Here is a 14,363-nt window from a genome sequence, read left to right on the forward strand (position 1 = left end):
TTAACATGCTCATTCCTAGACAAGAGGGTGGTGGTTCCAGTCCACCCAGAAGCTCCTTGGAAGAAAGGCCTGGCCATCTACTTGCAAAAAATCAGCTATGAGTCAAAATCTACTCAACGGCAACTAACATCAACAGCAACAACAAAAACCCTAAGGAGCAAGGTTCTACTCTGACATACATAGGGTCACCATGAGTCAGAGTGGACCTGACAGCAACGGGTTTAGTTTTTGGTTTCGTAGCTTTGGGGGATTCAGAATCTGCACGAGGATGCATTAGGATCGCCCACAGCACGGCCAGTAGTTTCTTGTTTTTATCCTCATCCACTGCTGTATCGAGAGAAGGGAGTCTCTGAAAGTCTGACAGCAGGCAGCCCAGACTTATCCCTGACTTTGCCCTTATTCCTGACTTGTCCTTTTTGTCTTCCACACTCAGCAGGGACAAATGGCTGCCACAGAGTCTATCCACTGCACCATCTGGGTCCTCTTAGAGTCAGACCCCCGTGTCCCCAGGCACTGTCCATGGGATATACAGGGTATGAACCCCTTTCAGCCAGGGAAGGGGAAACGAATAAAGGAGCAGGAGTTTGGACCAGATGTCAGCAAAGGCCCATTTCCAGCCAAAAGATTCCACATAATGAGAGTGGGCTCTAAGGATTTCGACAAGCATAGCAGCAAGCACAACACCCAAACATTCAGGAAGTTCTTTGCTCTAGATATCACACAATTAGTATCTCCTGGAGGAGAGCTTGCCTTACTGAGGGCAAGTGGGGAATGCTGGGGTCCACGCATGAAGGCCTATCCCTTTCACAGCAGGGCATTTAAAGGCTTTGGCTCAAACTCCCGTGGTGCGTGCCATCTTAGTGGGTCATTTGTAAAAACTTCCAGCACATTAGATACTTACAGATGACCGAGCAGATAGGTCCCACTTTATAACTGGTACCATGCAGGCTCGTCACCAACTTGGCAGCCTTTTGGGCCACTTCATCCTAGAGCGAGAGAACCAACGAGACATAGATGGATACTGTTGTCTCGGGAAAATGGATGCCCATCAGCAGACTGTAGACTGGGATGGTTTGATTAACTGAACTCTCTGGTTAACTGAGGCTTAAACACAACACCCTTTTCATTTCAACCATTTTTACAGAGAAGTACGCACAAGTTCACTTTTGCAGGCTTTGAAAGTGCAACATAAAGACCCTAGTTGTTTATTGGATCATCCAGGTACAATATACCCAGGGTCATTATTTTACCACCAGCTCTCTTTGTTCGGGACTGTGGGTAGAAACAGGATTGGTGTAAGAGGCTAAGGAGGATGTATACTGACCCCAGGATGTACCTAGGAAGTTGTATTTTTTTTTTTTTTTTTTACTATATCCCTACACTGGCTTGTTTCCTTGTGACTTTCTTTTTCCAAGAAGTAGAGCTCAGCAAAATATTTTCCATTATTTGAGGGTTCCAATTTTGACTGATTGAGGCTTTACTGTCCTTGCTAGGGATAAATGTGAGGTCTTGAACTTGGGTCCAGGAAAACAACTGTACAATTACCAGATGGGGGAATTCTGGCTCAGCAGTAGCCTCGGAGAGCTTGGGGGTTTCAGCTGTCAATGAGCCCAACATGAGTCAACGGCACGGTGCTACTGCCAAAAAACTAATGTGACCCTCGACTGCGCAAGCAGAAGTGCACGGTCTAGATGAGGGCAGTTATGGTCACGTTCAGCTCCATGCTGATTAACCCCTAGTCCAAGGTCTCCATTCACTGCTGGGAGCTAGCCTTAAAGAACACAGACAAACCAAAGCATGTCTGGAAAACAGCAACCAGAATGGTGAGGGAACTTGCAGCCATATTGTGAGTGCTTGAAGGAACCAGGGGTGCTTAGTAGGGCTAAGAGGCCTTGGTGGTTCCATGGTGAAATTCTCACCTCCCACGCAGGAGACCCGAGTTCAATACCCTGCCAATGCACCTCATGGGCAGCCGCCACCCACCTGTCAGTGGAGGCTTGCCTGTTGCTGTGATTCTGAACAGGTTTCAGCAGAGCTTCCAGACTAAAGCAGACTAGAAAGACCTGGCGATCTACCTCTGAAAAATCAGCCAGTGAAAACCCTATGGATCCCAACGGTCTGATCCCATTGTGCATGGGGTCACCATGAGTCGGGGGATGACTTGAGGGCAGCTAACAACAACAACAAGTAGGGATAAGGAAACATCTAGGGGAGTAGGTTACTGGTTTTCCAGTAAGAATGGGTTTGCCTCTCAAAGGGAAATATATTTGGTCTATGAAGCCAGAAGATATATCAGGGCTGATAGGTAGAAACCACAGGTGGAAGGTTTTGGCCCTCCATAAGGAAGAACGCCAATAATTAAGCCTGTGCCAACATGAAACATGCTTCCTTGGAGGCAGGAAGCTGTCCCTTCTTGAGGTATTCAATCATTGGCTAGATGACTGGTAAGTTTTAATACCAGCTTGAGATAAGATTATCTAGATCTACTTACAACCTGCAATATGCAGATGAAAACAACTTTGATTGTTGAAAGGAAGAGGACTTAAATCACTTACTGATGAAGATCAGTATGGATTACACTTCAACATAAAGAAAACAAAAATCCTCACAAATGGAACAATAAGCAACATCATGATAAACTGAGAAAAGTTTGACGTTGTCAAGAATTTCATTTTACTTGGATCCACAATCAATGCCCATGAAATCAAACAACGCATCGCATTGGGCAATCTGCTGTAAAAGACCTCTTTAAAGTGTTAAAAAAAAAACAACAACAACAAAGATGTCACCTTGAGGACTAAGGTGTGCTTGGCCCAAGCCATGGCATTTTCAGTCACCTCAACTGCATGTGAAAACAGGACAATGGATAAGGAAGACAGCAGAACTGATGCCTTTGAATTATGCTGTTGGCTAATGTTATGAATTGAATTATGGCCCCCCAAAACGTGCATCAACTTGGCTAGGCTATGAATGCCAGTACTGTGTGGTTGTCCTCTGTTTTGTGATCTGATGTGATTATCCTATGTGTTGTAAATCCTGGTGGTGCAGTGGTTAAATGTTTGGCTGCTAACCAAAAGGTCAGCACTTCTAATCCACCAACATCTCCTTGGAAACCCTATAGGGCAGTTTTACTCTGTCCTACCGGGTTGCTATGACTTGGAATCAACTTAATGGCAACAGTTTTTGTTTTTGTTTTTTTTTGGTCTTTTTATGTCTGTGGTTATGATCCTCTTTGGGACTGAGCTGTTACGTTAATGAGGCAGGACACAATCTACAGGATTAGGTTGTGTCTTGAGTCCATCTCTTTTGAGATATAAAAGAGAGAACCAAGCAGAGAGGACTGGGACCTCGTTACCACCAAGTAAGAAGAGTCAGGGGCACAGCATGTCCTTTGGACTGGGGGTCCCTGTGCTGAGAAGCTCCTTGCCCAGGGAGAGATTGATGACAAGGACCTTCCCCCAGAGGCAACAGAAAGAGAAAGGCTTCCTCTAGGGGTGGTGCCCTGAATCCAGACTTCTAGCCTCCTAAACTGTGAGAGAATAGATTTCTCTTTGTTAAAGCCATTCGCTCGTGGTATTTTCTGTTACAGCAGCACTAGATAACTAAGACAGTGAAAAATATTGAATATACCATGGACTACCAGAAAAACAAACAAATCTGTCTTGGAAGAAGTATAGCCAGAATGCCCCTTAGAAACACAGTGAGGATAGTGGATAAGAGGATAGTGAGATTTTTGTCTCGCTTGCTTTGGACATGTTATCAGGAGGGGCCAGTGTAGAAGGACACCATGCTTGGTAAAGTAGAGGATCAGTGAAAAAGAGGAAGACCCTCAGTGAGATAGACTGACGCAGTGGCTGCAACAATGGGCTCAAATATAGCAACGATTGTGAGAATGTTCAGGCAGTGTTTCGTTCTGTTGTGTGTAGGGTCGTTATGAGTCATGGGGTCGTTATGAGTCAGAACTGACTCAACAGCACCTAACAACAATAACAAAAGGTCTACTTAAGATACCTTTTAGGTTGCTTCCAACCCTGAAATTCTTTTTCTGTAATTAAAAAAAAAAAAAAATACTCACCATCAGAACCCTGAAAGCTGCCCTCCTGGGCTAAAATCCAACTGATGAGATGGAAAACATACCTGAATTGCCATAATAAATTCCATTTCTGCCTGGAGCTGCTGACCATATCTATTTGAAGGTAAAATTGATCAACAGGTGCCATCTGAGGGCTTATCCCTAGTGGTTATCCCTAACATACAGGTCTCAAAAACCAAGCCTAAAAGCGTAGTTAAAAATATTGGCACATACTCTTTGGCTGTGGATAGCTCTTGCTATCAACAGCCCCCTGAGATGTTACCACCTGATCTAAGGCCACTACCAGTCTAATTACTCCTGAAACGAGAAAGATGGCAGAAGGCATCAAGTTAAGGAAGTGAGTGTTTTACTCCCAACATCATATACCAGTGCATCATGATGGCAGGTCCTGGGCCAAAAGCACCACAAAAATAATAAGCTAGGAGCTGAAATAGGGCATTGCTTAGCATAAGCATCTGACTACACATCCAAGAGCCTCAGGTGCAATCCAAGTAGTTATTTCCTAAGCAACAGAAAGCACACCCTGGGAATTTAGGCTCTAATCGAGCTCTGCTCATCCAGTTAAGGCAACAATAGTATCATGAATTCTATTTCCCAAGGAAATGTAATTTAGGAAAGTTCATAATCAGTCTTTCAAACCTTTGCCTGCATCATAATCTTCTCAGTGGTTGGACTTATGTCTCATTCATCTTTGTAACCTATCACTAGTATACCGTGACCTAGCACCTTACTTTATGACTGAAACATAGCTGTCCACACAGTGGATATTTGTTGCTGAACTGAAATGAAGTTTCAGTAACTTACCAGCTCATCAAAGTTATCCGTCTTCGTGCATGTGTACCCATAGGGGAACATCAGCAGCTGGGAATAGCTGTGGAGGGTAATGAAGGCCTTGACATTTCTATGAGTCTTGATGAAGTCCACAATGGATTTCACTTCAATTTCAGAGTTGGCACTGGGTCCATGGTAGGAATCAGAGCAAGGGTTGCTACTGGCTCCAGGTCCTGATAGGATACAGAAGAAGCCCAGTGAGAACAGAGAGCTTTAGGGGATGTTATATGGAGGCAATGACCACACATCATTAAATTCCTCCTCTGGAATTCAGAGTAAGATTGTCATTGCATTAGATCAAGTCGCTACCTACGACATAGTCAAGAAGCCTAAATAAAATGACTCTGGCCTTCTCTCTGTTGTTAAAAAAAATATGGCTCCTCTACGTGGCAAAAAGAGTTATCAGATTAATCACCTTTCTGTGGAAGCCACTGGAAGAAAAGCTAGTTTTAATATTGTAGATGGAACTCCTGCATTGGTGGGAGTTTAGCAAGTTCATCTCTGGGATCACTTCCAATTCCTGGAGTCCAAGAGTAAAAGATTCTATACATCTGTACTCTAAGGCACAAAGCCACAAATGCAAGGAACCTCTGACACTCTTTCTACAGTGAGGAAATCACAACTACATAAGACCACAAGGCCACCTTTAGGGTAATGGGACCTTCTGCCTAAATTCTCCAGCAACTAGAGTTTCTCATGACTACTGGAATGAGTCCAACATAGGCCTGGCCAGGGCTCTGCAGGCTACAGAACCTCTGAGAGGACGGCCAGGAACTGGGATTTCCCAGGATCTCAAGTGATATTGACAGTGTAGATATGACTTTTGTCACCTTATTTAAAGATTATTTTACAGAAATAATAACATTTCAGGAAAAATTCTGACATTGAATTTCTGAGTATTATTCAATATTTGGATCTGATGTTTTGATTTCTTTTCTCCTACACTAAAAAAATATTTTGTAAAAGCAATGAATGAAGTTGCCACTCATCCATCCAAAAAAACCCAAACCCACTGCCGTCCAGTCAATTCCAACTCATAGTGACCCTATAGGACAGAGCAAAACTGCCCATAGAGTTTCCAAGGAGTGCCTGGCGGATTCAAACTGCTGACCCTTTGGTTAGCAACTGTAGCACTTAACCACTATGCCACCAGGGTTTCCCACTCATCCATACCCTGTCCCAATTCCCTGATGTGTTCATATTGGTCCCACTAAAAAAAAAAAAAAAAAAAGCAAACAGAACAAATAGAATGGAAATAATGAGAATGTTGGCACATTGTGAAAATGGTAACCAATGTCACAGAACACCTTGTATAAATATTGTTAAATGAGAACCTAATTTGCTGTGTAAACTTTCACCTAAAACACAATAAAATATTATTTAAAAAAAAAAAAAACAGTTGCTATCACTTTGATTCCGACTCCTGATAATCCCATGTGTTTCAGAGTAGAACTGTGTTCCACAGGGTTTTCAATGGACGTGATCTTGTGGAAGTAGATCGCTAGGCCTTTCTTCTTAGATGTCTCCGGGTGAACTTGAACCTTCTCGAACCTCCAACCTTTCAGTTAGTAGCTGGGCGCGTCACTGTTTGCACCATGCAGGAACATCTCTTGGTTCCACGCCACTCATTAATTCACTTGTTTTTCAAATATTTAGTGACTGTCTTCTACATTCTAGACACCGTGCTAGGTGTTGGGAATACGATAGTGAAAAAGACGCAGTTCTTAACCTCACTGTTACCATAGCCTAGTGAGGAAAACGAACAAATTTCAGTTCTGAAATTAATGAAACATAATGGGGTTTTAAGGTGGTGCCTGGAAGCAGAAAGGAGGCCTCCTCGCCAGCCTGTCACTGGGCTCTGAACAGTTAACAGAGCTAGGGCAGCAAGTTAATATTTTATCTATTCTGAACCTATTCTGAAAATCAATGTTTTAATCCTATTTGTAATTCTTTTTGGTTTTCTTTCTGGAAGCATCCACAGATGATGTAATTCTTCTCCTCTGAGCAGCTCCTCATGCCCCCTAGTGGTTGGTTTGGGGTTTCTGGAGGCCTTCCATCATTGCGCAAAGCCTGGCTCTTGTAGCTTGGAAGCAGACCCAGACCTGGGCTACAGCTAGTGGGAAAACCAAGATGTGAGATGAAATATATGAAACGCTGCTCAGAGCTCTATAACAGCACTTGCATGCCTGTGAAGGGAAGTAAGGATTTCTCAAACAGGTTTTTAAATGGCTTGAATCCTGAATGGGCTTTGCAAGCTGACAGCACTGCAGAGTGAGGCAAGATAGCTAGGTGGCCAGACAACAATCTGACCAGCCCTGGGGACAAGGCCTTGTGCTCACCTCCAAAACCTGCATCCCAGTTCCGGTTAGGATCAACACCCACACAGAGGCATCCAGGGATCTTGGACCGGGTCTTCCGCCACATTCGATTCTTTAAAATTCAGGAAAAAAGAATATGGGGGGGAAAAAAAAGCTAGTCATTCTGCCTGATGAGAAGGTCCCTTTAGAATTCTGGTAACTTCCCTTGCTCCCTCCTGAGAAGGCCCCTTTGGAATTGTGCTAATTTCTCCTGCTCACAAAGGTGCCACTAGTCCTTATCCAGGGTTCTGCTTGGAGCTTCTCAGCCATCCCAAAGAGAAGTGGATATTCCCTCACCTCCTCAAATTAATACCTACGAAACCACGTTCCCTAAAGCACCGGTTCTGTTCAATGCTAACCAAAGAGAAAAAAGGGAGAGGGTGCGGAGGGTTCTGTGATAGAATATTTTAGGAACACATGGGGCCAAATAGGTTAATGTACTTCCGAACTTCTAAGGATTTTTAATGCTTTCATGCTTTTTATGAACCCCAAGAGAGGAAAACAGTGGGTGGCAGTTCCCAGACTTGCATACAGAGCCCGTTATTCCCTAGGGTCTCTCACAGGATTAGTACTGGTATTAACACAAGTTCCTTTGAAAAATGCTCCCATAATCAACCCTTTCCAAAAATAAACTTGAAGCTCTGATTAATTTTGAATATACTTCGGGTGACAGTTGCCACAATGGTGTTCTGTAATGAGATTTCAAAGAAAAAAAAAAGCGGTATAACTGTTTTTAGTGATATTACAAAGGATTTCGTCTACAGATCGTGAGTAAAACATTAGCTGCATTAGACTGCTACCTAAATCCTAGTGCAATCTAATTGTCAGCAGGTAACATCCGCCTCCTCTTTTCTATCAATCCTGTCACGAAAATGCAGAGATAATTGGAACAAATCTCCTAGGTGACTCACCATGAGCACTGAGAGCTCTGATAGCCCAGCACAGCAGCTGAAATGGGCTGCGACATGGAAAGCCACCGAGTGCCAGGGTAAGAAGTGATTATCAGCCCCTCTACATGCCTCGATTCAGGGCCACTACTGAGAGATTAGGTGTTCCGTTCAGGCTAAATTAAGAACAGAAAGATTCCTTTCATTTTGTTTTTGACGTTCCTACACAACTCCTAAAATCCTTGCTGCAGAAGAGAAAAGGTCCCAGCTTACGTTGGTTTGAGAGAACACATATCCATCGGGGTTTGTAACCGGCAGCAGGAAGATATCCATTGTGTCCAAAATGGAGGTGATGGAAGGATCATTTCCATAATCAGAGGCAATCTGCGCAAAGGCGACACACACGTCAATCTCACACTCCCCTTTTGTCAGGGAACACGAGCAGAGAATATTAAGGCGATGTATTTTGTTTTTCCAAATGTGAATTCAAGATCACTGCTGGTGAACGGCAATGTTCCAGGTATAGCACAATCCGGTCTCCCGTAGCATTAATGTATTTAATATGCCAGTGTCTATGCTTTTTACTTCTGGTCTGAATAATTTACTTATATTAAATACGAAATCAAGTAGGACTTGTCAGTTGTTTCTCAAAAGTAGTAGCATTCTTCCTATGACTTCTGGTGAGGAATTTTGCAATGGTGGGTGACAGTCTATGTGGCTTGTGGAGATCTTTAATACCACCAGGGCAATAAAGAATTCAAAGAAATTTTCTGATTTTCCTTAATCACCACACAGGGTAGCTTTCCAAAAGAACTCACAACCAACAGCTGATTACTTAAACATGCCAGGACTTTTCTAAAGATCCAGAGAACTGGTGAAATTCCATTTGGGAAATCCTGATCGATTGCAGTGGAGTCAAAGTTTCTGCTGGATTAAAATTTATTCATTTCCTGTGCTCAGCCATCCTAAGGCATTATTATTCAGCTGTTAAATATCCATTTCAAAATACCCTAAAGGTAAATGCATTTTAATTGAAGGGAAAAATGTATCAGCCGGTTTGCACGTGGTGGCACATGCTTGAATGATCTGGGAGTGGATTGATTGCCTCTGCTCATGAATTAACATTCTGATTTATAGCATGCCATTTTTGAATTACTTAAGAAATACCAGACTAGGGCACACCCAGCCCGGTGTCCTGACTATGAGTCCCAGGAACGTGTTGAAGAGAGGTATTGCTATATCCTGACTTCAAAATCAGATTGAGGAAATTTTTCAGAACAAACCAAACACCTTTAACTAATTTCACTGTGACTCTGTGGGTCAAAGTGAACTCTTCTTGGACCTGTTCATGTTTGTTGTCTGACCTCCTTCTGGGTTGTATGGATTTCTGGCCCATCTGCCTCCCTTCCAGGCAGCAAAGCCATGTTTCTCCAGGCTGTTCTTAGGCTGAAATCCAAGGTCCCTACCTCCCACCCTCTTGATCTCTTCTAGCTCACTGTCTTTGAAGAGTGCAAGCTGTGGAGGGGCAGGAGAGGGAGGAGGGGGGTGTGCCAGGATGCTGGGTGGGGCGACACCCAAATAGTTGGCAGGATCTGTTTCCCGCCTGTGTGGTAGAGGGTTTGAGCTGAGAGGGCTGCTATGTGGTTAGAAGGTCCTGACCTCAGAAAGTGACAATTATCGAGGAATTTTAGGCACAATGACCTTATTTGCGGTCCACAGTGCGGTCGCTTGTGTAACCCACTCGCGAGCATGGATCCCGGCATCCAGCCAGATGGCCGGCTTGTTCCCTCCCGTGCTGAACTGCAAAAACAAGCGAGAAAATGTGAACGGCTCCCCGGCGGCAGCCACCGCCTCCAGTCCCCTCCCCGTCCTCTCGGTCCCCCTTTCTGTGTTTGACATGAAAGAGAGAACTAGGCAGCTATGCTGTCAATTAACGGTTAACTCCTCTCATTTCCGGTGACTTTTTTTTTTTTGGTCCCCTTCTTTAATGGAAGCGTAGATGCAGACGAACAAGAGGGGTAGACTTTTTCTCCTTTTGATGTTTGTAAAAAAAAAAAAAATCTTTGCAGATAATGTAATGACATGAAAATATGTTCATCTTATGTTGTAGACTGGAAAAAAACGTTACGGAACAGTATGGTGCCATTTTTTTTTTAAAAGGCATATAGATATATAGACAGAGATAGATACACAGACATATATTGGATACTGGTATATATAAACGGTGAGAGGAAGGGAGAGAAGGGAGAAGAAAAAAAGGGAGCAAGAAGGAAAAAATATAAAACAAAACGTTAATAGCTACTATCCCATAGTTGTTGAATTAGAATTACGAGGACTCCACGCTCCCTCCCCTTTTTTTGTTGTTTCTCTATTTTCCAAATTTATGCAGTGAATGTATTATTTTTGTAATAGAAATGTTTGCTAAGCTATTGAGTTCTTCATAAAAACGGGTTGGAAGGCTCTAGCAGTGCCTCCCAGACTTTAACTTTTCGGACTGAAGTTACTTCATCTTATTTGGAACAGTGACTTTGCCAATTGGATTAGTAAACGGGGAGGAAAAGATTATTTTTGCACCATCGACTTCTATCTCTGTGCAGCATTCCAAACATAGCAGATAAGGTAAATGAGAAATGCAAATCCTCGCCAAAAATCACTTCATTTCATGAGTTTGGAGAGTTTGGCTTGTGAGTGTTTTGTGCTTTTTCCTCCAAAGAGCTCAATCGTAAAAAGGTGGGAACTTTCAAAAACAAACATAGAACATTCTCAACCACCTAACTGCCCAGGGGAAGGAAAGCCAGGGGAGGGGAGAACCTGAGGTTTGGTGACCCAGCCCAAGGAGAAACAGGAAAGGGGAAATAGGAGGGTAATAAACATTAGCAAATGTGCCCCAGGATCAAGTAGGCAAACTACTTCTCTTGGGTCTGCTCTGGCAAAAAATGCTCTTGAAAAACCCATTTGTCCCAGTGAGTCAGTTGGTTCCCAGCCACAACTTTTCCAAATTTAGCAGGGAGTTGTGACATTAACTTTTTTTTTTTCCCCCCTTAAACTCTTTCTAGGAAATCTGGGAAAATAATTTCCACTCTTGTTCAGGGCAAGGTGAAGATGCTTAAAAATTATCAGCACTAAGGCTATTACAGTTTATAGGTAAACTCTTTAACATTTTTTCAATGATTACTTAAAAAAAATGCAAACCTTAAACCAAAAATAACCCCTTAAGTCTTCTTCAGACCAAACAAGTTAGCTTAACTAGTAAAGAAGGTCTGCCTGGAGCCCTGTGCTCTGTTAAAAACTATATGGGATCAAACTGACAATAGCAACTCGAAGGTTAGACACGAAATTTAGGGGCAAGGAGATTATGTTAATAGGGAAGAATGTGGAGGGGAGGACGGTGAGAATGGGTTCACAACGTGAAGACCGTGATCGACCTGAACTGGTGAATATTCTTCTAGGTATATTCTCAACAACAACAAAAATAAAATAAATTTTAAAATGCCTTCATTTCAGGACATTTGCTGCGGCAGCTTGGTTACCCGCCATCGTTCTGCACGATGCAGCAACTCTTTTTAAATGCAGCTCAGTCAGGTACTCAGTGCTCTTCCCCCCGACCCTACCCCCCCCCACCCCATTTGGCTAATTTAAGAAAAAAAAAAAAAAAGCTAAAGAAAGAGGACAAGAAAAAGAAAAGGGCTGACCTCTCCCCTCCGTTAATTACACACGCCCTCCGCCCGCCCTCGCTTCCCCGAGCGAGTCCCTCACGCTGGAGCACTCGTTCACCCCATTGACTCGCAGACCAGCTCAGCCTGCAGGAAACCCGAAACCGGGAAAGAAAGGGCGGTGGGAAGGGGGAGATTCAAAACCAGCAAAGACCGGTTAGGAGAAGAAAAAAAAAGGACGCGCTCTGCTGTGCTGGCTGAGCCGGGACTGCCTGGTAGAAGCAGGATTCTAGAAGCCTGGAGAGGAAAGCCGCCCTCCCCGGGTCCAGGGTACCTTGAAAGCATTTATGGACCGATTTTCAAAAGAATGGCCAATCTTCACTTTCCTCACTAGACCAGGGTACTCAGCCACGAGGTGATCCATTTCTTGGGAAATCTGTAATGTTTCCAGTGAATACATAAAAAAACATAGACATGTTTAAATACATAATCTGATGCATCAGTTAGTGACTTTTTTGTTTGTTTCCTTTCCCCCATTTTCATTCTCTGGGGAGAAAGTGGAGAGGGCAGCCTGGCTGAAGCTCCAGAACTGGGATGTTTGCATCAAAGCTGAGAGATGATGAGTCACCGCGTCTGCAGGGGCTGCAAAGGGAGACGCCATTTTGCAGCCAATCTTTGCGGTTTTGTGCCTCCACAAAATGGCAGGTCTCTGCCTTGCCTATGGTTTTCCTCAACTCCAGCAATGGGAGGGAGCTTCCCCTGCCAGAAAACTCCTCGCCCTCACCAGCAGAGGAATGCAAGTGGTAGTGACACACACAGAAGAGTGGATGTAAAGGCTGGCACTCCACAATATAGCAGGGCCACTCAGGCCACAGGACACGGGCGCCTGCCTCGGGGCACTTCAGTCATCAGCTCCTTTCCTCTGACTCCTATTTTCAAGGCTAATTGAAATTCTGTGCCTCAGGGGCACCCAAGCTGTGTCCATTGCTGGGATTGAGGTCTGTCTCAGCGTGTCTGAAGAGTTACGGGATGAAAACAGCTTTTTGTCAGCGTTTTCTCTCCATAGGGCACAGACACCATGTCATGGGACCAGGCAAAGAGAAGAGATCATCTTGTTTTCTCCACTCCCTTTTCTTCTTCAGACTTTTGGTACTGGTCCACAGTCCCTTATCCGAAATCTTTGGGGCCATGTGTATTTCCAACTCAGAATTTTTGAGGGATTTTAGAAAAGTAATAGGAAGCATATAGTGTGTATTATACATGCAGGATTGCTCCATATTCGAACCCATTCATATTTCTGGCAGTGAAACAGATGAATAAATAGCATGTCAGTTCAGGTCAGATTTTGCCCCCAAATGCGTTCAGATCAGGTCAGGTTTTGTCACCAAATAAATGAGGAGAAAAATTGTTTTCAGAGCAATTTGCATTTTAGAATAGCTGATTTAGGGGATCTGTTTTGTACCTATAAGAGGAGCCCTGGTGGCCCATTAGTTAAGAATTTGGCTGCTAACCAAAAGTTCGAATCCACCAACATTCCTTGTAAACCCTATGGGGTGTTTCTACTCTGTCCTATAGGGTTGCTATGAGTTGCAATACCCTCCATGGCAGCGGGTGGGTACCTAGAAGATATGTTTTCTGGGGCTCTGTTCTACTTCTCCCACCCCACCCACCCTTCAAAATCAGTCAATATAACTAGACCCCAGTGGGCCCCCAAAAGAGCTCCATGTCACAAATGGGCAAAAGCAGCACTGCCCTGGTGCCCAGATGCCAGGATGTGACCCAGGTGGAGGAAGGGGGCATTCTTCACAGACCAGTAAAACTCAGGAAAGACAGCAGAAACTGTACAAGGCTTTGCTACTGTGAGGTCTTGGTGCCTTGGCAGGTTAGGAGACCCTGGCCTTGGCCAGAAATCAGAAGAGTCAAGGCAGCCCTTGATCCCATCCTCAATGGCAGCCATGGCTTTCAAATGGCTTTGTAGGCAGCACAGTTAAGAAACCAGCAAGGAGGCCTTAGTGGAAGAGCAGGGGCAGGAGAAGGGTATCTTCGTGCTGCTGAAGATTGCTTAGATGCTTCCAGAATGGCTGGGTTGCTGTTGAGATGAGCAGCTGGGCATTATGCCCTGCAGTAAGCAAGAGTAGGCATGAAGCCAGTGACACTAATACAGCCTGTGAAATCCTAGGGAAACTTGGGGAAGTTAGGAAACAAGATGGAAATACTTTCTAAGTCATTAAGTCACCAGTAGGTATCTAGGCTGTGTCATGGAAGGAGAGAATGGCCAATCTCTGATGTTCATTTTTAAACACTCACCTCTTCCAAGCTATGGTAGGCCCCAAAGTTGAAGTTACTATTTCGTTCTGTTCTCCGATTTAATAGCATTTCTTCATTCTCTTTATCCAGTAGAACCTAAGACAAATCAGTTATACCTGTGATTAATTTAGCAATGCATTTCAGTCTATACTCATGAAGGAAATGGTGACACTCAGGTCCCCAGTGCCAAGCTTTCCTTTTCCTGTCCTGTGGGCTGTGGGGTCATGCCTTTCCC

General features: G+C 44.0%; 1 protein-coding gene across 2 annotated transcripts in view; it reads right to left on the reverse strand.

Moving 5' to 3' along the window:
• CPA2 (carboxypeptidase A2) overlaps nucleotides 1-14,363 on the reverse strand; it is a 34,294-nt gene that overhangs the window by 12,305 nt on the left and 7,626 nt on the right. The window contains exons 4-10 of one of the 2 annotated variants that reach the window (XM_049894032.1): nucleotides 14,129-14,224; nucleotides 12,156-12,257; nucleotides 9,870-9,968; nucleotides 8,442-8,552; nucleotides 7,264-7,354; nucleotides 4,898-5,097; nucleotides 902-986 (exon numbers count right to left, since the gene is read on the reverse strand). In XM_049894032.1, the coding sequence (XP_049749989.1) occupies nucleotides 902-986; nucleotides 4,898-5,097; nucleotides 7,264-7,354; nucleotides 8,442-8,552; nucleotides 9,870-9,968; nucleotides 12,156-12,257; nucleotides 14,129-14,224 (784 nt within the window). The remainder of the gene's footprint in view (nucleotides 1-901; nucleotides 987-4,897; nucleotides 5,098-7,263; nucleotides 7,355-8,441; nucleotides 8,553-9,869; nucleotides 9,969-12,155; nucleotides 12,258-14,128; nucleotides 14,225-14,363) is intronic. The other variant, XM_049894034.1, reaches the window with a different exon arrangement.

This window comes from Elephas maximus, chromosome 8 (genome assembly GCF_024166365.1).
Source record: "Elephas maximus indicus isolate mEleMax1 chromosome 8, mEleMax1 primary haplotype, whole genome shotgun sequence".
In the NCBI taxonomy this organism is placed as follows: Eukaryota; Metazoa; Chordata; class Mammalia; order Proboscidea; family Elephantidae; genus Elephas; species Elephas maximus.